At 35.2% G+C, this 22,210-nt stretch overlaps 1 protein-coding gene across 12 annotated transcripts in view; it reads left to right on the top strand.

Moving 5' to 3' along the window:
* Positions 1-21,664, top strand: part of DGKB (diacylglycerol kinase beta) — an 808,853-nt gene extending 787,189 nt beyond the window's left edge. For all 12 annotated transcript variants that reach the window (XM_017956905.3, XM_017956903.3, XM_017956902.3 and 9 more), the window contains one exon: positions 20,048-21,664. In XM_017956905.3, the coding sequence (XP_017812394.1) occupies positions 20,048-20,155 (108 nt within the window). In that variant the 3' untranslated portion in view covers positions 20,156-21,664. The remainder of the gene's footprint in view (positions 1-20,047) is intronic.
* The last annotated feature ends 546 nt before the right edge of the window (positions 21,665-22,210 follow it).

Here is a 22,210-nt window from a genome sequence, read left to right as displayed (position 1 = left end):
GGGCATGGGTTTCTTTGAGCCTATCTTGTTTTAGTTTCACTGATCTTCATGAATCTGTAGCTGTATGTTTTGCCAAATCGGCACATCTCCAGCCATTATTTTTTCAAATATTGACTTCTACACCACACACTCTCTCTTCTCCTTCTAAAACTGATGACATGTGTTAAGCACTTTATGTATTGTCTCATAGATCTTTGAGTCTGTTCATTTTTTATTTCCTTCTATATTTTCTGTTGTTTACATTGGGTATTTATTCACCTGTATTTGAATTCACTGACATTTTTCTCATATATCTCCATTCTGTTGTTGAGTTCTTTCAGTTATATTTTTATGTTGTTCATTGTATTTTTCAGTTTTAAAATTTCCAATGATTCATTTTTTAAATATCTTCTGTTTCTCAGTGCAGGCTCTCTGTCTTTCATTTCATTTCATTTCAAGAGTATCTGCCATTACTTCTTAGAGCATGGTGATAATACCTGTTAAGTCTTTGTTTGTTAATTCCAACAACTATATCATCTCAGGGTTTGCATCATTGACTATATTTCCCCTTGTGGGTTTTTGAGACTTTTCTGTGGTTCATATCTTGAGAAACTTTTTAGTATATTCTGAACATTTTTAATATTGTGTTGTAAGACTCTAGGTATTTTCAATTTCCACAGGAAATGTTAATTTATTGTTCTTGCTGTTACTATTTTAGCAGGTAGTTGACTCTGTTAGGTTCAGGTTACAAAAGCTGATCTATCTTCTGTGAGTTGTAGTTCCAATATTTTTGGTTTTCAAAGTGTTTGCAATGTTATTCAGATGTATCTTACTTGTAAAAGATCCATATGCCTGTCTGAAAACTTGGTAGTGATATAACCCCAAATGCAGTTCTCAAAGTCATCAGTATGTTTGTTAAGGTCAAATCTATGCATACACAGCTCAAGGGTAAACTCAGGTGATCAAATGCAACTTTATAGGATAGCTTTCTCAAGCCACCTCCTCTCCATGATCTCTCTGATACTTTTTTTACTCCCAGGACTCTCATATTGTTTCTCTGACTAGGAATCCAAGGCTTTTGTTTCCTTGCTTTGTCATATATTTCCTGAATTAGAATCTGCCTCCAGGGCTCTGTGATAAAGGAATAGAGAGAGGAAAAAGGAGTAGGAATGCCCTATGCTTTGGAAACATAGTTTCTCTAGTCAGAGAAAAGATGTCTCGTCCATTGGAGTTTTAATTACCTTCCACTGCCGTGGAATTGCCAGAGGACTGGGATGGAAATGATTAACAGAACCTTTATTTTTTTTTTTTGAGATAGAGTCTCATTCTGTCACCCAGGTTGGAGTGCTGTGGCATGAAGTTGACTCACTGCAACCTCTGCCTCCCGGGTTCAAGTGATTCTCATGCCTCAGCCTCCCTAGTAGCTGGGACTACAGGCACGCACCACCATGCGCAGCTAATTTTTTGTGTTTTTAGTAGGGACAGGTTTTCACCATGTTAGCCAGGATGATCTCAGACTCCTGAGATCAGACCATCTGCCTGCCTTGGCCTCTCAAAATGCTAGGATTACAGGCGTGAGCCACCCACCACATCTGGCCTGATTAACAGAATATTTTTCCCATTCACTCTGATCTGTAGGGTCCTTCTTTCCTATTTTTGTACCAGTAGGACAGGGTTTTTCTTGGCACTTTCTATCTGTACCTGCTGTACAATTCCGGTTTTTGGTCTGCTTTTAAGTCCAGGCCAGGACGTGCAAGAGGAGAGAAAAAAACTAAAAACTAAAAACTCATCACTGGTTTGATGGCACTTCACGTTCTGTTTTTTTTTTTTTTTTCCTCCAATTTTCCTTTTATTATTTTCTTTTCAGCAACTTCAGATATCTGCTACATGTGTTCTGCCCAGGGTTTATAGTTGTATTCAGTGGGAGAGATAGAGTGAAGAGCACTTACTTCTTCTTAACTGAAATTGGAACCTACACCCCCCCATTAGATTTTCTTGTCTATGGCTATTTTGGGATCTGGCTAAATTCTCTCCATCAGATTGGCATATTATTAGCTAGATGTACTTACATGCTGACTTGGAGATTTCATAGATTATTCCCCATTTTCATATTCCTTACAAAAATTCTAAATAAGCCTAATAAAAGGCCTAAACCTTGAATCTTAAAACATACTCAATTTGAGAAAACATCACTGATGTTTTTTCTGCTCTTCTGCCCTATATTTAATCTGTTTGAGACAGCATTTACCATGTTGAGAGAAAATAATTGACCAAAGAACTCAGTTGTTTTTACTCACTTACAAGATTAAGGTTTTAGGTATTTCTATAGGCTAGTAATGATATGGATGACCACATGAGATTTTCTTTTTTAAATTACATTGTAGGCAAACACATTTTAGGACTATTCCAAGTAAGTTATCTGTTAGTATGAGAGACTTTTAGACTGCACGGATGAGGTTAGGTGAATATCCAAGGTCATGAAGCAAAGAGTTATACAACCGAGACTGTTCCTAACTTTACTTATTCTTGAAATTGTGATCAGTTCATTAAACTTGTTTGCCTAAGGATAAAGGGTTCAGAAAGGAAGAAACACCATGCTTCTGAGGCTTTCTGAAATGCGCAGCGATGAATAAAGGAGCACAGGTGTAAAACAGACAGTAGTCCAATGAGACTCCTTTATATTTTGGCTTTCTTTAGCAGTTCCAAACTTAGCAAACACAGCCTAGAGCATCTACACGAAGAAGCAACATAAACCATTATAAGAAGAGAATATTTTCATGGTCCTTTCAAAGGCCCATTCGAAGTTGAATATCATGAAAATCCTTTCTATTTCAAATACCATTTAAATGAGCACTTCACATGATATATACTGGAAAAATAATGGAATCCATTGATCACTTTTTTCCCATAGTCTATGTGCTTATATCTTAATTTTTAGTTCAAGAAACAATAGGTATTTTTAAATTTAACTTGGGGATAGTACTATGTTTCTTGACTAGAAGCTTCTAAAGCCTAAATATAAACAGTACATGAGAAAAGATTTATAGCAGGAATGGGGCAAATTTGAGAAATTAAAAAATAGCTAGAATTCACATTTTTTTGTGATAGGTGGATCTCCTTTTACTTACTACATAAATTAATTAATCACAGACCAGAGGACTGGAAACAAATTGGTAAGTTATACAACCTTACCATTCTCTTAGTACAGAATATCAGCCATTTTATTAAAACTTCTGTTTACCAGATTTTTATTTAAAACCTATTCTAGGTTCTACTATTTTAAAAGTTAGTTTGAGAAAGTTGGCATATGCAACTGAAATAGTCAACTTTGCTAGCACTTTAACAGAAATTCAGTGTAGTCTGAGGTTAAAAATATTTTTCACTCCTTGAAAATAATGTTTTTTGGGATATCGGTAAGGAAGGAGGGGAAAAACTGCTTAGGAAGATTACTATCCAAAGGGGTAGAAAATGGAAATGAGGGCTGGAATCCATGGTCGTGTCTTTGCTTTTACAGTGACTTCTGGACTTTGGGGAGTTATTTAATATTTTTCTTGGAATTATTTTCCTAGTCCTAAAACCTGCTACCTACAAGTCACAAAGAAGTATTGAATGGTTGTTGAAAACTACCATATATCACATTTAGTGATATTAAGAAATCATTAATTAATTTCTGGTATATATTAAGTATTGTTATATTTAATAATACATCTGAATTTTCTTCTTTTTCACGATTTAGACTAACTTTCCTGTAATCCCCAATTATACTTCCCCAAAAAGTTAAACCCATGTTATGCTACAGTGGGACAATATTTGACATCTTTGAAATTTGGCCAAAGTGTTACAGAAAATGTAGCAACATCATTATTGTTTCCTCATTATCATTTACAGTTAAACTGTTACTAAAGAAGGACCTTGTTTTATCATAATATTTAACTTTCATAATTACATACACAGAAAATTATGTTAAAACTTATCTAGAATAGATGCACTGAAAATAGTGCTCTGAAATAGTGCAATGAAAGTTATCCGCGTAGTTACATAACTCTTGAATCTCCCAAGACCCTTGCATTAAATTGTTTAACTTTAAATATCATTAAATAATTATTAATGTACAAGTTTCGTTATCTGGATAGTAGCTTTGTGTTGAAAATGTGAAAAAAATATTATTTTCTTTTTTTTTTTTTTTTTTTTTTTTTTTGAGACGGAGTCTCACTTGGTCGCCCAGGCTGGAGTGCAGTGGCTGCGATCTCGGCTCACTGCAAGCTCCGCCTCCCGGGTTTACGCCATTCTCCTGCCTCAGCCTCCAAGTAGCTGGGACTACAGGCGCCCGCCACCACACCCGGCTAATTTTTTGTATTTTTAGTAGAGACGGGGTTTCACCGTGTTAGCCAGGATGGTCTCGATCTCCTGACCTCATGATCCGCCCGCCTCGGCCTCCCAAAGTGCTGGGATTACAGGCGTGAGCCACCGCGCCCGGTGAAGAATATTATTTTCTAATTAAAAGTTGCATAGCAATTGTAACTCAACACTTGCTGACTTGGTAGACACACCATTTTTAAAGAATCTTAAGTTGCTCTAATGGCTTATTTTACCACGGTGGGAGACAAACTCAGCAGAAGAACATGTGTCTTTTTAGTAATGAAAGAAAAAGAAAAAGAGTAACCCATAAGTAATCAGTAAGAAAATGCTTTAACAGGTAGGTGTAGATAATGAGGATTTTCCTGATGTACCTGGAAACTTCATTTTGCCCAATATTTAAATACTATAGATATCTGTTAAAGAAATAAATACTACAGTTTGTTTTTTGTTGTGGTGGTGGTGGTGGGGTTTTGTTTTCGTTTTGTTTTGTTTTGTTTTATTTGAGATGGAGTTTCTCTCTTTTTGCCCAGGCTGGTGTGCAATGGCATGATCTCGGCTCACTGCAACCTCTGCCTCCCAGGTTCAAGCGATTCTCCTGCCTCAGCCTCCTGGGTAGCTGAGCTTACAGGAGCTCACCACCATGCCCAGCTAATTTTTGTATTTTTAGTAGAGACAGGGCTTCACCATGTTGGTCAGGCTGGTCTCGAATTCCTGACCTCAGGCGATCTGCCTGCCTCGGCCTCCCCCAAACTGCTGGGATTACAGGCGTGAGCCACTGCACCCCGCCAGTTTATTTAATAAGCCTAAATGTTGATATTTTGAAGAGATAGAAAATTAACAGTCCTCTGCCCCCTTGAAATATACTGGCGTGAGCAGACTGCTGCTCTTGTGAGTATATGTTTTAAGGTGTGAGTGGTAGTGAGACTCCAAAAGCAATTAATTAAAACATAGACTAAAAGCACCTTTTTACCTAAACCTTCATTAGTAAATGCTTTTGCATAAATTTACATTTTTAAACGTTTATTTTTCCAAAGACTGGCACGTTAGTGTTTAGTCGGACATTATTTTGTGCGTTCCCCTGTTACTTATGCATTAATTAGTTTTGTTTACCTGTGCATAATTTTTCCTAATTTCACAACAGTTGTTTTTTGTAATTGACAACACAATTTACTGCATGTGTGCTTTCTGGCCCTCAAACAAGAATGTTAAGGTGGAAAGCACCAATCTTTTCATTTCAGATTGGTAAAAAAAAAGGATTGATTGTGACTAATTTCCAATTAATTTGCAGTAGTTACAGGGGAACAAAACCATTGCACCTACTAATTAAAATTTAAAATATTCCAAGGTGTCATCTTTAGGTGTCTCTGGAATATATAATTTCCATTTTGGTTCATTGCTGGATCTGTAACACCCGTGAGCTTGACAGCTCTATTAATTTAAAGGCTCAGTAATACCTATTAGTACAAAACATGAAAAAAAATACCATTAATCATTTATTTCAATTTTGCAGCTCTGTCATTTTCTCAGTATGTTTTAAAATTATGATGACACCATAATGTGCACAAATCGACCTGGATAAAGGGGAAATGGATCATAGTACTTTGGAAAGATACTGAAGTACATTATTAGAGCTTAATTAATGCCAAGCTGATTAGATATGATTGCTTTTTGTATGAAAATATTTTAAAGACTTTTTTCTTGCCAGAGCATATTTTAAGCGTTATCCATCCCAAATGTTATGTTTACAATTAAACTTACCTTTTTGTCGTTCTTCACTTTAATGCATTCAATTTAAATATTGTTCAATGAATGTAAGTTTCTTTTATTCTTTATTTTGAAAACTGAATTAATCTAGTCATTAGTTTCCAATTCAAAAATTTAATTTCATTTTGGCTAGCAGATAGTAATCTCTCTCCTAATCATATTCTCATGTAGGAACTCCAAACCTATGTTAGACACAATATCTAAAAACATGAAAGGTTAAAAATTAAATGAGAAATATGCCAGATATGTAATACCTTATGTATTTATATTGATGTGACCCAAGGCTGTAAGTATGATAAAAATGATAAAACTGTAGGTACTTATCAGAATTTTGTCATTAGTTTGCAAGAGGACCAATATTCACATCCAGTTCGAAACTGAATATCTTCCTCTGGAATGTGCAAAATTGGAAATAATCTCCCAGTTGATGGGTATCATCACAATAATACTGCACAGGTTTGATTGCTCTCAGCAGTTAGAAATCTGTCTGCTGGTGGATACAGACTATAGACTCACAAGGTCTGGACCTGACTATTCTCTCACATTTGACTTCTGTCTGTCCTTGCCTTTTCTAACTATTAATTTTCTCTGATCTCTGATTTTGTGTATTATAATTAGAAAACAAGGCTACCATATTCTAAGCTCTTCATTAAAAGGCAATAATCTGTATTGTTGAAAATTTTAAAGAGTGAGCCTGCTTATCACTAATACAGAATTAGTCGTGTTTCATAGGGATCTTCCTGGGATAGAATACCAATTTTCAATAAAAATTTGAACTTAAAATTCTTAATAAAAATGAACTAACTAGAATACCATAGTTATTATTTTTATTTCCTTGAATATTTAGAAGACAGTTGCACGTATTTCTTTTGAGGAGACCTAAAAAACTCAAAGACTTGTTTTTTCTTTTTTTTTCTTCTTTTTTTTTTTTTAAATTATACTTTAAGTTCTAGGATACATGTGCAGAATGTGCAGGTTTGTTACATAGGTATACATGTGCCATGGTGGTTTGCTGCACCCATCAACCCATCATCTACATTAGGTATTTCTCCTAATGCTATCCCTCCCCTTGTCTCCCACCCCACAACAGGCCCTGGTGTGTGATGTTCCACTCCCTGTGTCTATATGTTCTCACTGTTCAATTCCCAATTATGAGCGAGAACAAGCGCTATTTGGTTTTCTGTTCCTGTGTTAGTTTGCTGACAATGATAGTTTCCAGCTTCATCCATGTCCCTGCAAAGGACATGAACTTATCCTTTTTTATGGTTGCATAGTATTCCATGGTATATATGTGCCACATTTTCTTTTTCCAGTCTATCATTTATGGGCGTGTGGGTTGGTTCCAAGTCTTTGCTACTGTGAACAGTGCTGCAATAAACATACGTGGGCATCTGTCTTTATAGTGGAATGATTTATAATTATTTGGGTATATACCCAGTAATGGGATTGCTGGGTCTAATGGTATTTCTGGTCCTGGATCCTTGAGGAATCGCCACACTGTCTTCCACAATGGTTGAATTAATTTATACTCCCACCAGCAGTGTAAAAGTGTTCCTATTTCTCCACATCCTCTCCAGCATCTGTTGTTTCCTGACTTTCTAATGATCACCATTCTAAATGGCATGAGATGTTATCTCATTGTGGTTTTTGATTTGCATTTCTCTAATGACCAGCAATGATGAGCTTTTTTTCATATGTTTGTTGGCTCCATAAATGTCTTCTTTTGAGAAGTCTCTGTTCATATCCTTTGCCCACTTTGATGTTTTGTTGTTGTGGTGGTGGTGGTTGTTGTTGTTGTAGATTTGTTTAAGTTCCTTGTAGATTCTGGATATTAGCCCTTTGTCAGATGGATAGATTGCAAAAATTTTCTCCCATTCTGTAGGTTGCCTATTCACTCTGATGATAGTTTCTTTTGCTGTGCAGAAGCTCTTTAGTTTAATTAGATACCATTTGTCTGTTTTTGGCTTTTGTTGCCATTGCTTTCGGTGTTTTAGTCATGAAGTCTTTGCCCATGCCTATGTCCTGAATGGTATTGCCTAGGTTGTCTTCTAGGGTTTTTATAGTTTTAGGTCTTCTGTTAAAGTCTTTAATCCATCTTGATTTAGTTTTTGTATAAGGTCTAAGGAAGGGGTCCAGTTTCATTTTTCTGCATATGGCTAGCACTATTTATTAAATAGGGAATCCTTTCCCCATTGTTTGTTTTTGTCAGATTTGTCAAAGATCAGATGGTTGTAGATATGTGGTTTTATTTCTGAGACCTTTGTTCTGTTCCATTAGTGTATATATCTATTTTGATACCAGTACCATGCTGTTTTGGTTACTGTAGTATAGTTTGAAGTCAGGTAGTGTGATGCCTCCAGCTTTGTTCTTTTTGCATAGGATTGTCTTGGCTATACAGGCTCTTTTTTGGTTCCATATGAAATTTAAAGTAGTTTTTTCTAATTCTGTGAAGAAAGTCAGTGGTGGCTTGATGGGAATAGCATTGAATCTATAAATTACTTTGGGCAGCATGGCCATTTTCATATTGATTCTTCCTATCCGTGGGCATGGAAAGTTTTTCCATTTGTTTGTGTCCTCTCTTATTTCCTCGAGCAGTGGTTTCTAGTTCTCCTTGAAGAGGTCCTTCACATCCCTTGTAAGTTGTATTCCTAGGTATTTTTTCTTTGTAGCAATTGTGAATAGGAGTTGGCTCTCTGTTTGTCTATTATTGGTGTATACAAATGCTTGTGATTCTTGCACATTGATTTTGTATCCTGAGACTTTGCTGAAGTTGCTTATCAGCTTAAGGAGTTTTGGGACTGAGATGATGAGGTTTTTTAAATATGCAATCATGTCATCTGCAAATAGAGATAATTTGACTTCCTATCTGAATACCCTTTATTTCTTTCTCTTGCCTGATTCCCCTGGCCAGAACTTCCAATACTGTGTTGAATAGGAGTGGTGAGAGAGGATATCTTTGACCTGTGCCAGTTTTCAAAGGGAATGCTTCCAGCTTTTGCCCATTCAGTATGATATTGGCTGTGGGTTTGTCATAAATAGCTCTTATTATTTTGAAAAAACTCAAAGACTTTTAATAGATTGTATGGTATCATTCTCATGACAAATCTGTAAGGTGAACAAAATGGCTATTATTAAACATGATTTTTAAATCCATAAATATAATTTAAGAGGAGAATACAACTATTTTATCCAAGCCAAGTCAAGAAAATCAGTGATTGGCCAGACGCGGTGACTCCTGCCTGTAATCCCAGCACTCTGAGAGGCTGAAGTGGGCAGATCACCCAAGATCAGGAGTTTGAGAACAGCTTGGCCAACATGGTGAAACCCCATCTCTACTAAAAATACAAAAAATTAGCTGGGTGTGGTGGTGGGCGCCTGTAATTCCTGCTACTCAGGAGGCTGAGGCAGAAGAATCGCTTGAACACAGGAGACGGAGGTTGCCATGACCCAAGATCATGCCACTGCACTCCATTCTGGGTGGCAAGAGCAAGACTCCATCTCAAAAAAAAAATGAATTATCAGTGATTCATTTATTGATTCTTTCAACAAACATTTATTGAATTCCATCTCTATGAAGCTGCTGACATTTTGTCCTAGTGTCAGCAATGGAGAGAAAACAATACAAAGTGAACCAAAAAAAGACATGATCTCTGATCTCAGTGTGGGTAGACATAACTCAAATAGTCCCACAAATATAAAATTTCAATAATGATATAAGGTCTGTGAGGGAAAGTTCATGATCCTTTGAACTGTGATACTATGGTACTGTGGTACTATTGTACTGTGACAGGGTATAATAGAGGTGTTTGATCTCGTTGTAGGAGGTTCAGGGAGGTTTTCAAAGAAACTCAAAATTGACCTGAAAACTAAAAGAGGAGGAGGATATAACTAGGCCCCAAAGAAAGGGAAGAGTGTCTTATGCAGAGAAAACAGCACAACATGGGAGAGAACATGATGTGTTCAGGGTGCAGAAGGAAGACATGAAAGAAGAGAGGCAGCGTGGGGTGAGGCACATGGTCCAGTAGGAGCAGAGCAGCAGGACCTGGGAGCCCTCAGGAGAAACGTTTAGCTTTAATTTAAGGGTAATGTAGAAGTAAAGAGAGGTTTCAACGGGAAAGTGATGTGAGTAGATGTGCACGGTGACAATATCATTCTAGGTGGGGAATTAATTGGTGGGAGAAGCAATGACCATTTAGAAGAGTTCTATAATTGTTCAGGCCTTAGAACACAGCAGTAAAAAGGAAAAAAATTCAAGATATACAAAAAAATTTGAAGGATGAAAATGATTAGATTCAGTAATAGATGAGTGGTTATGGGAGGTAAGGAAAAGAAGGTGTCAAGGATGATCTGGATTTCTGGATCATTTCGAACAACTGAATAAATGATGAAACAATACCTTGAAATAGGAGGACTGGAAGAACAATCAGTTTCCTCTCTAGTCCAGTACTATTGCAACTGAATTATTCTCCCTGTTCAATGCCTTAAGCACATTGTTAGAAATATCAATTATCATAACACCAAGCAATGGCAATTTTTTGTGGATAAGTTATCAAAATTGAACATCTGTATCCCATATTATTACCATGATGCAGTTTAATGCTGAGGAGAAAGTCTTTCAGATCAGTGCTATGCTGCTCCAAATAGCCAAGGTTATGGCTGAATCTAGAAATTGGGCCATTAAAGAAGTTTCTTCTTCTAATAAGACAGTGTGAGCTTATTGGACTCCCTTGATTAAACAAACAAACAAACAAAAATAATTATGCTCTCTGATGGTTAGTAAATGTCCCACATTCATTTTTTTCTAATCTTTCTTTTGGGTAAAATTGGTGTCTGGCATGTGGCAGGAATGCTGCCAGGTGCCACAGGGAGAAGACAGATGGCCATAATATGCCATTTCCCAATGCCACCCAAGGGACACAGAAAGCTGTTGTTGTCTCAGATAGAAGAGGGGTTAGCAAAATGTGTTTCCACAGGACTAAATATAGTGATGCTAAAAATAATAACATTTATTAAGCATGTATATGACATGCATAGCCTTATTTGGTATTTGTAGTGGTCTTTCAAAGTAGGTGCTATTGTTGTATTACTTTAGCAAATAAAGACTGAAGGTCAAAACTAAGATTCTTTGGTCAGGGTTTTATAGCTGCCAGTGACCAATCTGGGAAACAAATCCTTGCCTCATGTCCTGGGTCTATGTCCTTAACCCCATTACTACATGAAAAAAGGCCATATAGAAAATTTTAGTTGAAATATTACTCAGCAATAAAAGTCAAGTCACAAGTTGTAAATATTCTCTAGTTAGGAAAAGAAGTGTTTTTGTATTGTTTTGTTATGTTTTTGTCTTCTATTTTCCATGTGCCCAAAGATTTGGAGATGCTCTAAGAAAAGATAAATAGTTACTGGTTTAAAATTGTGAGGATCATTTCTCTGTAGAAACATGGAGATAACAAAAATGTTTTTAAACTGTCTTTGACCTTCCCTGGCAACCAACTTAGAGCCACAAAAATATTTTGGAATGAAGAACACAATTTATATGTTTAAAGCGATTTCAAATCCAGGTATGAATATTTCCCATGCAATGTGGCCAAATAGTCCATCACTTTCAGGAATAAGTGTTCTCTTTTCCATACATATTTAAACTTCCTGTGAATTTCATTGGCAAGTAAACCTCTCAACCCCATTTTTGAAGGATTTTATTTTAAGTCTTCACAATGATTTCTCTGAATTTCATATTAGATCAAAGACTTTAACATTAAACTTGGAAATTATCATTCCAGAAAATAATGGCTAGAATCATTAAAAAAACTGGCACACGGATTTTAGAAAATTGTTATGTTTCATTGCTTTGCTTTTTTGGCAGTTACGGACCTGAAAAATTTAGCATGTACTTTATTCCCGCTGTCATATGGCTCAGCTACACACATGAATTCAAAATGGTTTCCATTATTAGAAGAAGACAATCTTATTCCAGAATCAAGCTAGGTAACTTTTAATGTTTCAGATAATTGCTAAATTAAGCTCTACTCACAGATATTTTATGGCATTTATTTTGCTCTGAAAACTCCATTCATTTTTAAGGTAGCTTAATAAATTCGGTGATAATAAACTCTTAAAGAGATGAAGCAAGGAGAAAATTTTTGGCTAGATACAGGGTGAATATTTAACAGGCAAAATGCTACCTGCTGAGGTATGTTTGAAGAACCATAATATTATTAAGCCCACCCTGGTGCAAAGCAATGAGAATTAATTAAAAAGAGAATGCATTTAAGCCAAATTTGATCAGTTGGTACATTATCAAAATTGAGGAATATTAATATATATTCTAATTCAGAATTTTCACAGAATGATTTCTGAATGGTGGTACTTAGTATAATAAAGATATGCCAAAGAAAATTATTTCCACTTTTATCCATCTTTCAGCTATTGACCCAATAAATCATGATTTTAAATTAAAATTATTTCTTCCACCTTATGCCTCATAATTCTAGATTTAATTTTCAGTATTTGACTTAAGGGTCAAATTTGACTCAAGGGTCAGCAAATTATGGCCTGTGAGTCAAATCTGACCAGTTGCCTGTTTCTGTGTAGCCGGAGTTAAGAATAGTTTTCATATTTTTAAATGGCTGAAAATATCGAGAGAGGAGTAATGTTTCCTAATGTGAAAATTATATGGAATTAAAATTATAGCTTTTAGACATAGAGTTTATTGGAACATGGCAACATTAATTTATTTACATGTAGTGCAAAACTGCCTTTGCTGTATAAGGGCAGTGCTGAGTAGTTCAGAGACCACAAAGCCTAAATCATTTAATGTCTAATCCTTTACAGAACATGTTTGCCAACCCCTCAGGCAATATGAATGACTACTTAAATATCATTCAATATATCACTCTCAAATATAATAATTCTATATTTAGAATTAAGTTAAATAATTTAATAGCTTATATCAGAGACATATAGACCTTTGTACCAAACCGAGGCATGCGTCACCTTATTTGATGTAGTTTGAAGGTTTCACCCTAATTAATAGAAGAGTGCCTCATTAATAGGCACGCTGAGGATTGATTGGAAATGTTTATAAGATAGCACTTCTTTCAGTTTTTCTCCTACCTCTCCGACTGTTTGTATTCTCCTGCTGCGCTCTTAAATAGCAGCATTCCCCAGTTACAAAGTCTAACATCTGCTATTCATACTTGCCACACTGGTCTTCAGTAATTTCTTCTCAATTGCTGACATTGTTATAAGATCACCAAACCCAAATCTATCTCAAGACCTGTTCTCCCTTCTGAACACCATATCCACAGACCCAAAAGATATTGAGCATCTCCTTCAGAATGTCACCCTCAACAGTGGGTTCACTGGATTTCTGGTTTTCACCCCTTCCTCGTTTTCACCCCTACCAAAAATGCTTCTCTTTCTATAAAAAGCATCACTACACACATTATGAAGACCAAAAACATGGAAATTGTAGTAAAATCTTCGTCTTTTTCCAGTGCCCCACACACCCACTCAATCATCATATCCTGTACTTCTGCCTCTGCAATATCTGTTAAATCTGCCTCCACTCTGTTCCCATTGGCACTGCCATGACTAAACTCTATTTCAGTTCTTTTCTGGATAACTACATTAACCTTCCATTTGATCTTCATACCTCTGGTATGGCACCAGCCCTTAACCTCTGCTGTCAGAGCGATGTGACTAAAACTCAGTTTTAATTCTGCCACCGTCCTTCCACCATGATCTAAATGGCATTTTTTTTTTTTTACTCTTATTGTACCTTGAGAATATCCCTAGCTAAAGCATATTACAATCTACCATCACATGTCCTCTATCATCATTATACTACAAACACCTCAGTTAGGTTTAAAAAAAAAAATGTCTATTTAACTTGCAATCCTCCATACTAAAATAAGGTAGGCTGGTACCTAGTACATTACCAATAAAGGTAATTAAAATTGAGTAAGTTAGGATATTTGTTTTCATGTGTTTTGGGGGTGTAGAAAAGGGAACTTTCATCCATTCATTTATTCAGTTGGTCAGTCAACAGATTCTTATTGGTCTTGCCCCTTAAGAAGAGAAGTACAATGACAAATAGTCTGGGGCTTCTCAAATTTAAAAGCACAGAGGAATCACCTGAGGTTCTTGTTAGAAAGCAGAATCTGAATCAGAAGATCTGGGGTGGGCCCAGGGAGTCTGCATTTTTAACAGTGATGTCAGTGTTCCTAGCCTGTGGATCACATACGGAGAACTAAAACACTAGAGTGCAGGAGAATCACCTGCAGAGGGATTTTTAAAAAGTATTTAAAAGTTGGTACCAAAATAGTATATGCACATGTAACAAAAAAAAGCAGAATGTATAGACTTGCAAGAAAAATAGCCATCCTGTGTCCTTTTTTCTGTGTCAACAGATCTTCTCATCAGATGCTACCACTTTGATTCTTGGACTATTTCTTCTGATCGTTTACTCCATATCTGGAAATATGCTTTGCTGTTACTTTTTTATGGATTAGTTTTAGGTATACTCTACCTACTTAGTGCTATAGAAAGGTGGTTTCTAACACTCTTACATTACTGTGTTTAACTCTATTACTAATAGTTAACATTTACTGAGTGCTTTTTTTGTACCAGGTAGTGGTCTAAGCATTTCGTGTACATTGATTCATTTAGTCCTTACAAGAAACCAATGAGACACCATATTAAAAGCTCTACAGCATTGATGAAGGAAATGAATCGTAGTAACTTGCTCATAGCCCCTAAATAGGGAATGGTGGGCCCAGGCAGCCATTAAACTGTTCTGCTTCTGAGAAGTATATAATAATTGTATTTAAATCAATAAAAAATATATAATCATTGAGACTATAAAAATGTTGCCAACTGCAGAACCAAGTCCTGACCCACCATCACGTTTTCTTTCCTGTAAAGCTTTAGAATTTTTTTCTTCTCTTTGCAAAGTGATCCTTATAATAGTTCTCATTTTTCTTAAAAAAAAAAAAGACAAAACTCTACCACATCAATTTATCTATTATCCACACTCCTTTTGTTTATATGCCAGAAGTCCTTCCCTTTAGGTTTCTGTCTAGTTCTCTTGCAAATCTGTCTTCCTGGATCTGAGTTGAATCCTTTGTTTTTTGACTCTCCTTCTTAACTCACTCATTTACTTCGCTGGAGAACACCCCAAATACATTTTAAAGGATATATAAGAGGAAAATTCTCTAGATACTTTTGTGACTGAAAATGTCTTCATTCTACCCTTGCAGTTAATCAATACATTGACTAAGTATAGAGTTCTCAGATAAAATTAACTTTTCCTCTGGGGTTTGAAGGTGTTTCTTCATTGTCTTCTAGCACTAATGTTTTTGAAAAGCCTGATGCCATGCTGATTTTTATTTTTCTGTAAGTGACCTATTTTTTTTCTCTCTGAGGACATTTAGAATCTTCTTTTTATCCCTGCACTTTGAAATTTTACAATAATGTGTGATTTAAGCTGGGCAGGACAGGGATAGAAATTTGATTGGCAAAAAAGAGAGGGAATGCTCTCTAGGGCAATAACTAGCACAAAGGTGCAGAGGTGGGAATTAGCAAGGAGGTCCTAGGAGATTTGAGAGTCAACTATCAAACCCAGCTCTTGCATTTACCCACTTGAGTGATGTTATGCAGGTAGCAGAAACCTTTTAAGTCTCTTTGTCCTCCAGTGTAAAGTAAGGATGTTGACAGCTACCTCCCAGAGTTGTTAGGAGGCCAAAATTAGATATTATAAAAGTAAAATTATTTTTAAAATAATTTCAACAGCAGGTATAAGAATTCCTTAAAGAAAATAGACCCACCTCTGTTCTAAACTTATCAGAATGCTTCAGTAAATGATTATGGAAAGGATGTTGAGCAGTTGTTCAGATAACAAAAGAAAGAGAAATGCTACTTTTCATAATAAAGGGTTTGGAAATATTTGATGTTGGAAGACAGGGAAGCAAGAAAGAAATCACCAATGAGCTGAACCAAGTACTGTCTGGGAAACTAATCAGGGAAGACCCATTTCTCTTCCCTCTGATTTTAGTTGTGCTGAAGAAAGTCTTTGAAGAGAATACAAATACCTGGGGAATAAACATTATTTGCTATGTGCTGTGAGATATAAATACCCTCTTCTATCCCTTTTATGAAATTCTACTTCAGTTTTACACTCTTCTCTAATAATACTTTTTTTATGGGAGTGGACTTTGAGGGCAACTCAAAGAAGTGAATGAAATAGGTGGCACCTGAATAACGTGTAAAACACCTAGCAAAAAGCTTGGCACACAGTAAGAGCCAGATCAATATTATTTTTTATTCTGGTTGTTATTCTTAACATTACAACTATGAGGTGGAAATATCACAACTATCAAACTACTCAACCTTAACAATGTAATAGAAATAAGAAGATGAAGACTATGCTTTGTAATCTTTGATTCTCTTACTGGTTTCTATATGTGCATCCTTATTTCATATTGAATAATTATAAAAGTGAAACTGAACCCACATTTTTGGTATTTATATTCTTAGAAGTGGCCAGTCTTAATTTGAAATAGGAAGACAGAAGTAGAAATAGTCACGGGCAGTAGAAGAACCTTTCTCTGCCACTGTTGCTTTTCTAAAAGGGTACATGATAAGGAGAATGAAGAGTTTTATAGGAGGCCACTATTCTGTATCTGATAGTATTTACCTTGCATGTTGTAAGCAATGCTACTCCACCTTCACGGAGCCATTCCAGTTTCTAGGAGTCCCATCACCACTGTTTATGAGTGCCCAGTATTCTCTTTCAAATAATAATGTCAGAGTCTCTTAGAAACTAAATAACCAAAATCATGTTGCAAAATGCCTTGTTCATACCCAGTGCCCAAAAAATATTTGATGTATCAAGGAATAACTGAGAAGTAATTACCTGACTCTTAATAGAAGGAAGCATTCAAAGAGAGGCCACTTGGTTCATGTCCTTAGATTGCTGAAACTTAATATATTCTAAGGTTTTTGGGGATAAAATTTTTACTCATTGTTATTTCTCTAGTGGGTAGAAAATTAAGAATAATAATAAAACAAGAATGTTCAATGTATACAAAACAGGCATCAGAGTCATAATTTTAGGCCTTGTCAACCCCCATTAACCAGAATTTTGCCACATGAGCAACCTGAATCTGCAGGATCACTTGAGTCTCTGCAGCTTCCTAGAGCCTACACCTGGAATTTCTGTGACTGTGACACCGACAATCCATGTGGCTTGGAATTATTCTCATCTTTAGTAGAGTGATTTTGCTTCTGCCCAAATATACTAAGACATGTAACTATCCAGTGAAATCAGCCATGTGAAAAGCCAGGATTCATAATAGACATTTATTGAATGCTAGTTTCCTCCACGTGGTCTCCCCTAACAAAGAAGAAAATAAAACCAATAGGTTCTCGTTTCCATAAACAACAGACAAAAAGGATGTGGATTTCATTTTTTCAGAAATAAACTTAAATTAAATAAACAGTTGTGTACTTTGACTACAGAAATGATTAAACAACCAAGAAGACAGGTTGCCTATAATTTTTAAAATAGTACTGGCCATTATTCTGATGAGTGACTGGAAACTCGAACTTGTGTTTTCATTACTCACATAGATGAAAGGCCCCATTGTATCAAGAGCACTGAATGAGATACTGTGCTATTTTTCAAAGGCATAAAATCATGTAATTTCTTTTTTTTAAAAAAAAAAATGGTTTTCAATATAAGAATAGTCATAATCAAACGAAATTTATATGCCCCCCCAGAAAAAAACACAACGAAGAAGCTAAATCTTATAGCTAATAATTATGTGACATTTTTGCTATGCTTTGTCATAAATTGATACTAACTTATATATATAAATGGCTAGAAAGATAGATTCCTTTCATCGTCTTAACAACTATTTGGAAATAATGATCCAATTTCCCAAAATGCCCTAATACTATTATGCCCTGTAAAGCATTTAGTCCAGAAATTATAAACCAGAAATCTCAACCTTCTTACTTTAGGTCTTAATGTTCTATTTGAATCTAAGGTTATCATGTAAGTAATATGTGATAACTGCTTTCCCAGTACTCATTTAAAAATGACATTTGTGCATAAAATGATTCATTTTCATTTTCAATGTTAAAAAATAGTGCCTTTCTGCTAAGCCTCCCATTTCAGCATCTGTGACACTATTCAGTGTGCTTGTTCAATTTACCTTTCCTGCTAGACTATAATTTCTTGAGGGCAGAGATTGTATATTGTCTATTTATTCAAAGTTCCTGATACAGTGTCTGAAGCATAGTAGGGGCTGAACAAATTTTGTGAAATGAATAAATGATGAATGATGCAGTATTAGATCCTGTCTACAGCTAGAATTTCGGAGGAGTTTAAAACTCAATGACATAAGGTACAGTATAATCTAATGCTGACTTATTGAGAGAAAATCTGGTATAGATCATTTTCAATCTACAGAGTTAAGTGCATTCTGGTGTCTTAACTATATGACTGTCAATTCCCTAGTTCATAATATAACAAAAATAAGATGAAGTCAGATATCCATGGAGTTTGAGGCTGGGTTAGCCTTAGTGGCCTTTTACAGGTGCAATTTATTTTTGCAGGAAAAAGAACACTGAATCCTTCCAGAATAACCTGATTCCAGCAGACTTAAATAAAGTTGTTCATTCTTTCAAGGTTTTTCACATACTTCTGTCTTTCTAGACTGTGAAGTAAATTTCCATTTCCCAAAAGCCCCACTGCAGATTTTAATGATCCTGTCCACGTGATATACATTTTTTTTTTTTGTTTCATTGCTATTAGTGAATGACAAGTGAAGGATATTCATTTTAACTTGAAAATGTCAGGTATGCACTTTAAGAGATATATTTTTTGCAGCTTTTAATGAGGTGGTGTTTCTTTTTGAAAGAAATACTCATCTCTGATGCGAATGCTGTGCAGGTGACAACTGATATTTAATAAGCGATGGTTCTTGTATTAGTTGCAGTTCGCTAAAGAAAATGTCTCAGATTGCTTTTGAAAAACTCTTAGCGTCACTAGCCCAAAGGCAAGATGTGACCTTTTTATTACATAATGAGAATCATTTATTATCTTACAATGTATCTTAAAGTCACAGACAAAATGCCACTTTGATAATTGCTTTCAATTAGCTTTGAGCATAGCATATATTCATAAAATGTCTTCTCTAATTTAGAGTTGAATTAGAGAAAATTGCAGACGTAATCTACTTTAAGGTTGTCTCATTTAAGGTGATTCGTAGTTTTATATCAAAGAAATCAAAACGAGTAGCTTTAGAACAGTCTCTCAAAGTGTTTTAAGCAGGCTTTTCAATATTTGATTCTATTCTATTACCAATTAATTAACAAATTAGAAAGCTAGTTCATCATTTCTGACCTTTTATGCATGTTAACTTTTAACTTTCATTTCTAATGACTGTTTTGAAATTAAGCCTTGCAGTTCATGTTGAAAGACAGAAACAATCTGATTAGCAAGATAAATAAGGCTTGCTTTGATACCAAGTACATCTTGATATTGGGCTATAACTAGGACTCTGGAAACTATAATGGTGCATTCTTTCCTGACTTCAATAAATAATACATAACCAATGGTCAAGAAATAATACTAGATAATCATGTAACCTAAGTAAGCAGTTCTAGAATATTACTACAAGTGAGGTTAGAGGTAACATACTATTTAAAATGTGACTTCAGATAATTTTTAAAATTATTATCCTGAGCATTGGGATAGTATTTAAGTCCATATCTGTATCTCCTTTAAAAATATTTTTGAAATAATAGAAACTCTGAAATTACATTTTACACTTGTGGTGTTTCAGTCACTCATGAAATATTATTAACCTTAACAGAGAGTCTCACAAATTGGTATTGTATCTGGAGATTACTCTACTCTTTCTCTCTCTTTTTTTTCTAGATAAAAATTACACACAAGAACCAAGCTCCGATGCTGATGGGCCCTCCTCCAAAAACCGGGTTATTCTGCTCCCTCGTCAAAAGGACAAGAAACCGAAGCAAGGAATAATCCTGTATTGTTTCATTCTTAGAAATTGAATTAGCATAATTGGGCCATGGAACACGTATGCTGGAAATCTGAACCATTTCAAGTCTCCTGCTCATACACAATCATGGAAGTTGTTTAACAGGTTTTGTTACTAAGCTAATGTAAAGTTCAGCTATTAGAAAATTTATTGTCTCAGTTTTTATAGGCATCTTTGCATGAAGAAAGCAGCTTACCTGAAGTGATACTGCATATTTTTGTTGCATGCATTCCCATAGATTTTTACATCTCCCACCCATCTCTTCCCCAATTTCCATTTACTAACCTTTAAGAAAAAACTGTGAAACATGAAAAAGGAAATACCATGGGAAATGTGATTCTCAGTGTGATTCCAATGATTACGAAGCACTAATCAGTAACGCTACAATGATCATAATTGCAGACTGCTATACGTTTCCCTTTTAGAATCAGTGTATCAATGACCTATGACTTGAGGAGAAATTTTAATTCAAAGATTTTATTAAATAGTTGACTACAATACCTTGCTATATATACATAGTTTTTCTTCAACATCTTAACTCTTCTGAGCGGAAATAAAAATATCAGGTATAAAGTTTTCTTGTGCTGAAAAATAGAACGCGGTTTTTATTTTGCTTAGCTTTCTTTTTAATTCCAGAAATAAGTGAAAATATGTTACTTGACAGTCAAGTGTGGTAATATGGCAAGCCTTGTTCCTTTCTGCATGAGAATCTAGGAGAGAATTCATAACCACACCAATAACCAAACAGATATTTTAAACTACGTGCCTAATCAATGTGTTTCCCACCAAAGATTCAGAAAAAGATGCTTGAGAGAAATGGGTTAATGCATAATTAATTAAGCATTGTGGAACAAATTTATGGTTCCTGTGATTAATTTTGTGATGACTAAGATGCTGGAAAGAGAGTGAGTTACCCATTAATTATGATTAAAATTCTCACCTTTCACAGACAGACAATAAGCCAGACAACACAATGAAAGCTCAATAGATGATTTCTTGCTTTTTTTAGTCATTTATAAATATAGATGTAATTTTTCATGGATCAGTTAAGTACACTTGAAGGAAGTAAATGATTGTATCAGTTTCTTTCTAGTATAAATTGGTACCTGTAATAACACTGAGCTCTTGGAAGGGAATCATGCATGCAATTAGCTCCCTCCTCCTCACCTACTCCACTCCCATCTTTATGACATTTCAAATGTTTATTTGGAAACAACAGCCTACATCACTGTTGAAGGTGTTCATGGCATAGCTGGAGTCTCTGATTGTTTTAAAAAATCATGGAACAGTACTTTTCTTTTAGTGTTTCATTAAGCCTATGTTGTAAAATGAAATGCTTTTGAGCAGTCTTGTAATATTGTTCATTCATATTGACCTGCATCTCATCATTGCATGTTTTATGTTTTCAAACATGCCATAAGGAAAATGAGTGCTTGAACTGCATGATTTATTAGTTTCTCTCCACTCTGCATTAAAGTGCTAATGATTTATCAGTTCTATTTTGTTATTGATTCATTCATCTTTGAATAACAAATAGCATTTAGTGATTCTGTTGAACACAATCCTGTGCATGGATTTATGTATTTCAAGTGAAATTGCTATAATTTTAGTTCTTTGGTTTGAAAACTCAACTGAATGCTGTTATATCAAATAGCTGCTCTCAAGCACTGTGCTATAATGGAAGATTACGTACAAAGTGTATTCTTTTAGTGTTCCTGGAACATTGGATGGTAAATATCAGTCAACAATAAGCTTAATTACTTTAAAAATAAAAGCTTTTGAATAAAATTAAGACATAATTTAGCATTCCCAGGAAAATTATGATTACAATTGCAAATTTAGTACAGCAATCACTTGCCCTGGTATAATAAAAAATTGTTTGGCAGAACAGTAATCTAGACCAAAAGAAATCTCAAAACAGTAACAAGTACATTACCGACATAATGTTACACAACACACACATTGATTTTTTGTATCTACGGTTACAGGTAATAAATATTTTCACATGAATTGACAAAATTTTCTACAATGGGCAGGCA

Source organism: Papio anubis, chromosome 4 (genome assembly GCF_008728515.1).
Source record: "Papio anubis isolate 15944 chromosome 4, Panubis1.0, whole genome shotgun sequence".
Classification (NCBI taxonomy): domain Eukaryota; kingdom Metazoa; phylum Chordata; class Mammalia; order Primates; family Cercopithecidae; genus Papio; species Papio anubis.
Note: the sequence above shows the minus strand (reverse complement) of the source record. Positions and strands in the feature narration are given on the sequence as shown.